The sequence below is a fragment of the Nicotiana tabacum genome, chromosome 2, assembly GCF_000715075.1.
Source record: "Nicotiana tabacum cultivar K326 chromosome 2, ASM71507v2, whole genome shotgun sequence".
NCBI lineage: Eukaryota > Viridiplantae > Streptophyta > Magnoliopsida > Solanales > Solanaceae > Nicotiana > Nicotiana tabacum.
The window spans coordinates 113,188,412-113,194,178 of record NC_134081.1 but is presented as its reverse complement, the minus strand read 5'-3'; the positions used below and the strand labels follow the sequence as shown (position 1 = coordinate 113,194,178).

The 5,767-nt window shown below is 32.7% G+C and overlaps 1 protein-coding gene across 1 annotated transcript; it reads right to left on the bottom strand.

Annotated features, from left to right (window-relative positions):
* Positions 1 to 1,174: 1,174 nt before the first annotated feature.
* Positions 1,175 to 4,690, bottom strand: LOC107819330 (sesquiterpene synthase 15b). Its single transcript, XM_016645435.2, has 6 exons — positions 4,339 to 4,690; positions 3,369 to 3,648; positions 2,878 to 3,250; positions 2,299 to 2,440; positions 1,953 to 2,201; positions 1,175 to 1,624 (listed from the first exon to the last, which is right to left on the bottom strand). Exons 1-6 carry the CDS (start codon positions 4,468 to 4,470, stop codon positions 1,334 to 1,336), a joined length of 1,467 nt encoding a protein of 488 aa, XP_016500921.2. The 5' UTR covers positions 4,471 to 4,690; the 3' UTR covers positions 1,175 to 1,333.
* Between the last annotated feature and the right edge of the window lie 1,077 nt (positions 4,691 to 5,767).

The window sequence follows — 5,767 nt, the reverse complement described above, 5'->3', positions numbered from 1 at the left end:
TTGTATCCCAAGACAAAATTATGGCTAAAGACACACTAAAAGAAAACTTTTCTATTACCAAAAATAATACAACTTTCGTAGCTTGTAACAAATTAGAGGGATAAAGCTATTCGAGAAAAAATAAGTTGTCAAAATACCTTATTAATGAGAATGCATAAGGATGCACCTTTTATAATTTCAAGACTTACAAAATTTTAATATCAAATGAATAACAATTTATAATGTCAAAATTAGATTAGCAATTTAAAATAAAGACACATAAAGCAAAACACAAAGAATTTCACAATATTAATGCATTGGCACCTATGGTAAAAGTTCACAATATGCAACCCAACGCTTGGGTCCGGACGCAACACGAGCCAACTTTTACTAGTGGTTAGGATATTATAGATATTTTCTTTAACATGAGTGCGAATACTTTCTTCTCTCTTCTTCATATATTTCACGTTACTTTTGGATTAATGTTAAGTAGTAGTCGTACTAATATTAAAAAATATTAATTAAATTATGATCTAGTTTGTTTAACATATTAGATCGTATTGCTTTAATAAATTTCAATTGTCATCTCATCTGTTAATACGGTATACCCAATAACAAAATATTTATTAAATTTATAAAAAATTTTATATAGTTATCGAATAACTTTTTCGTTATGTATTTTTCTTTATTATATTATCCAGTTTTTAATATTATTACACTGTTAATATAATTTTTTATTAGGGTATTATTTTGTTTAGTATTTTTAATCCCTACTCTCTTTTTAAATTGCAATTGTTACTTGTCCTGTCAATTTGCATTTATTTTAGGTGGCAATAGCACGGGCCCTGAGTGGTTAGGATATTAGAGATATTTTCTTTGACATGAGTGATGTGAATACTTTCTTCTCTCTTCTCCATAGATTTCATGGATACTTTTGGATAAATGTTAATATTATAGCAAGGTACCCCCCCACAAAAAAAAACTAAATGCATAAAAATTAGTAAAACAGTACAAAGTGAAAAATTGATAAGATGACTGTATAAAAAAGAGTTCAACTCCAATGACTAAACAAACTACACGAAACCAAATGATATTCATTCCAATACATTTAGCTTATCCCAACTTTAAGCATTCTCCTGTGTTTGCCCCGGAAGCAGCAAAGTTCCTCCTCTGTTTGCCATTGAAGTAGTTGAGATAGATAAATTAGGAACTTCTTTTATTACAAATATAATGACATGTAGTACATATATATCATATTCTCCTTTCAACCGAAATAAAGTAATTGAAAATAAAAATATAAGCATTCTAGAGAATTGCAATACGTGTTTTCTTTTTGTTTTTGCTTTTCAAGTTTTCATATTGTAATGGGATCAACTAGCACCTCAGAGATGATATCTCTCAAGTCATTTTTGGAAACAGTATAGGAATCTTCATCTTTGTATGAGAACTCCGACATCCTAGCAAGGTTGAGCACTGGCATGAGCAAAACCCTAGGTACAACTGTACGTTTTAGGCATTCTCGATTCAAATCCTTCCAACTATTATCCATTATTTTCCTAATCTCCACGTATGCTTCTTCCTTTGTGACGCCATATTCATTCATGTAACATTCGACACCTGATATATCTCCTCCTTCTTGCTCTCTCTGCATATCCATAAGAGCGACAAGCATTAGACAAAAAATGGTATGAACCCGTAATTTTAGTCTAAACTTATTTGTTCAAAACCCATTAGAATTGCTGAAAATATTGAAGTGTGACCCCATAATTCAAACAAGGTGATGGGTTCAGCGGTTGAAACCTAAGTCAATTGAAATTTCTGGATCTGCCTCTTGAGGCCTTGATCAACTATATATTAAGCTCGCACAATAACTTATATTGAACTCATAAGTACGACAAGGAATAAGCGTAGTATTAGTTAATATTCAGTGTTGAACTAAAAGCTACAAAACTTATTTCGTAATTATAATATACCTCATGTGATACAATATCATTTGATAATCTAGCAATGATAGAAGAAGCAACCAAAATTAGAGGTTCACTTGCAAGCCAGTCGTGTGCCTCCTTCGTTGCTTCATTTCCAATGCCTAACCAAGAGAGAGTCGCAAGACATGGGGTAGTGCTAGATCGAATTCCATTTTTCACATACTGTTCCATTGTTGGGACGTTATTTCCATGATACCATTTAGCCTCTTGAAAATATGCATTTATCAACTTTTTCATCTGAAAGAATATAATTAAGAGCACATACTCGTGAATTCTCATAAAAAATTTAATTCGGTAGATTATCTAAATAACTATTTGCTACAAATTAATTTACCTCAGCTATGGAATATTTAACTTGAAATGAGTTGTTTTCCTTTGCCAACTCTTTCTCAATTTCAACGTAAACATCTAGAAGAGCTAGGTAATAAAGCTTCATATATGACGGTAATTGTTCTGAAACGTCGTCAATGTTCCACCTACATTTAAATATAGGTAAGATTTTTCATGAAATTTCTTATTTAGCGTACACATTACTACATGGGAAAATAAAAGTTAAGTAGTTAATGTTAAGAAAAGAAAAAAGAAATACCTTTCTATTGCATTTGTTAGGAGAGTTAGTTCGTCTATTGTTCCATAGGTATCATAGATATCATCAGCAATAGAAATGAAGCATAACACTTTAGTTAGTATGTTCCTGCCGAACTTACACTGAGGTTCAAATTACATACTCAAAGACCAGAAGTACAACTCAACTACTCTGTCTCTTGTAAAAGGTAATGCTTTCGCGAAGTCCAATTCTTTCCACCACCTAAAAAATGTAAAGTTGGATTTGAAAATTGATGTATTTTTTTTAGAAGTAATTCAGTGCTGTGAACTGTGATGCTAATTAGTGATTATCTATCTTGCAAATTACCTTGTGATATCACATAGCTCACTTTTATGCATCTTCTGCAATATGTTGTAGTCCAATTTTGCAAAATTTAGCAACACATCATCATGTGCTTTATCTTCTTGGTAAAACGATAGGTATTTCCTCGTTGCTACTGTCACCATAGTATAGTTGATTGGATACTTTAGTGCATTGCTGATTTTCATCGCGAAAGAATTGCTCAATGTAAGCAACAATAGCTTTAAATGAGTGGTGGTGAAATTAACTGCTTCGTCCAGTATTTCTTCATTGTGTACTCTGAATTGTGTTGCCTCATACAGGCTCAACAATCCTTGCACGTCGCTAACCAATGCTTTGTTGTAATTTCCTTGGTCATCAGTGAACTTCCTAAAAACATCTGCTTCATCATATTTTATACGGTCAGTGCGTAAAAGTTAATTAAACTCTTAACAGCAAACAAATTAGCTTGAGTAACAATTGCATAATGTCAAGTGGGAGGAATTAAGATTACTTACGAGATGAGACATAATAACCGTGTTGCCTAAGTACTCGAAACCGCAGAGCAACAAGATGGAGGTCAGTCTCATCAGCTTCAGCATTCAATTGGTCATAACAACTGTAGATACAGGCCAATGACTCCTCAATCTCATGTTCAAAATGGTACGCTATTCCAAGACATTGGATTGCGTTGATCAGGTCAAGAGTTTGCAAAGATTTTGAAGGAGACATCTCTAGCATTTTTCGCACTTCTTCTTTTAGGTGTTCATGCTGTTTCTTTTCCCATTCATTGGCTCCCTGTGCGAGTAAATAAAGAGTTTAACTTTTTTCTTTATATCTTTGTGCTCTATATTATTTATTGTTGAGACACAATTATGTAAATAAAAGTGTTCTCTTTAATAACAGTTCAAACTTTTAGACGAGATGGTTACAAACATCAATATGGTATCAGAACAATCAGAGATCGTGAGTTCATCTCACTAACACTCAATATCGGATAAAAAAAATCATGTGCTTGACCAGAGGCGGATCCAGGATTTAAATTTTATGGGTTCAATTTTAAAAAATTTAACATTGAACCCATTATATTTTTAAAGTTATGGGTTCAAATTTACTATTTTTGCAATTTTAATGAATTTTTACTTACAAATTTCTACTCCGCGTCGAAAGTTATGGGTTCAGTTGAACCCGTAGGTAATATATTGCATCCGCCTCTGTGCTTGACCCATGGAAAAGAATAAATCCGCAAGTGGGGGGACATGTTGGGACACAGTTAAATAAATTAAAATATGTTATTTCTAACAATTTAAAATTTTAAATGAGATGGACACACACTTCGACATTTACAAACAGATCGATCAATAGAATTGCTTCAACTGAAAATAAATGAACAAAGGCATCGCTAGTAGTGTGTTAAAACCAAGAAGAATATGCAGAACAAAAAAAGAAAAAAAGAAACGAAACGAGGCTCTTAAAATACAAATTTACCGAGAGATGAGCATAGGCAAGAAAATGGTCTCCCCAAACAGTAGGATGGTGATTGCCACAGCGCCGTGTAACCTCTGCCACAACAGTTTGAGGACACACTTGATTAGCTACTTCTCCAGCATTACCATCCATTTTTTCTCCGTGTTTTAAAACAGTAGGATATGAGAATATGAACTTATAACTATTTCTTGGCTCTTGCGAATATGCGTTTGGAGGAAAGAAAGACGCAGTAATATATGCTTTAGGGTTAACACTTAACAATAGTAGCAACTAATTAGACAGGTGAATTAAGAAATTATGTTCCAGTTACTAGTACACTAAGACACGAGTCTATTTATAAAGCTCCAAAAAATGGTAGGGAATAGTGATGACGATTTAGGAGCCAACTGATTAATCCACTTGGGAATAAACCCATGTGAAAGATATGTAAAAGAATTAATTTTGCTCACAATCGCCGGCTCCGTCATTTTGCTGAAGATTTCAATCGATTGCTCTGCTGATAAATAGGTATCTCTTTCTCGGTTGTAAATCATCTTCACAACTTCTTCTTTTTCTTCAGTAATAAAGCCTATTCTCCGTGTGATCGTGGAGTATGTAAAATTGGCGAACCACGTAATTGTCTTGTCTTGTTTTCTGAAATTTATTATTTTATCTCTTTTAAATATTTTTTTCCTTCCATTGACACGATTCCTAGGAGATCCTTCTTTTAGAATATTATGTATCTATCTATCTATTTATATTTATACTATTAAAACCACAAATTTTCTTAGCGAAATATCGTTCGTCTTTTTTATCCTTCACAAGTACATTTTAAGTTGCATAAAATTGTAAATATAACTAAAGTTTATTTTTTACAAAATGATAAAAAGAAAAAAGAAGAAGAGAACAAGTGGGAAACTTTTTCTTCAATTAATATCCCTAACGAACAGTGATTGATGTTGGCTTAAAAGGAAAAAAGAATAGAAAACTATTTAATACCAGCATTAAAGTGAAATAAGAATTGCGTAGGTTCAAAAGGAAAAAAAGGAAGAAGAGAGAATAATAAGGAAACTACTATTTAATATCCTTATTAAAGGGCATTAAAAAAAGGTCGTCAATCTGCATTATTTTGCTTTGTTATTGTTGAAATTAAAGTTGTAAATAGTTGTGACTGTATTAATGTAGTACGCTTCTAGAAGGTAGTTAGTTAAGAAGGTAGTTGTTAATTTTCTCTTTCACAAAGTCGGTTGTGTTAGTTAGGATAAATAGGTGATGTACAACTCATTTTCAATCTAAGGCAGCTAACAGAAAAATTGCTTCTAATTTCTCTGTCTCTCTCTATCGTCTCTTCTCCTCTTTCTCGCTCAAACTCACCAATGGCGAAAGTTAGGGCTAGGTTTCAACATGGTATCAGAGCCATGGTTCTTCGCGACTGAGTAACGAGCATTTA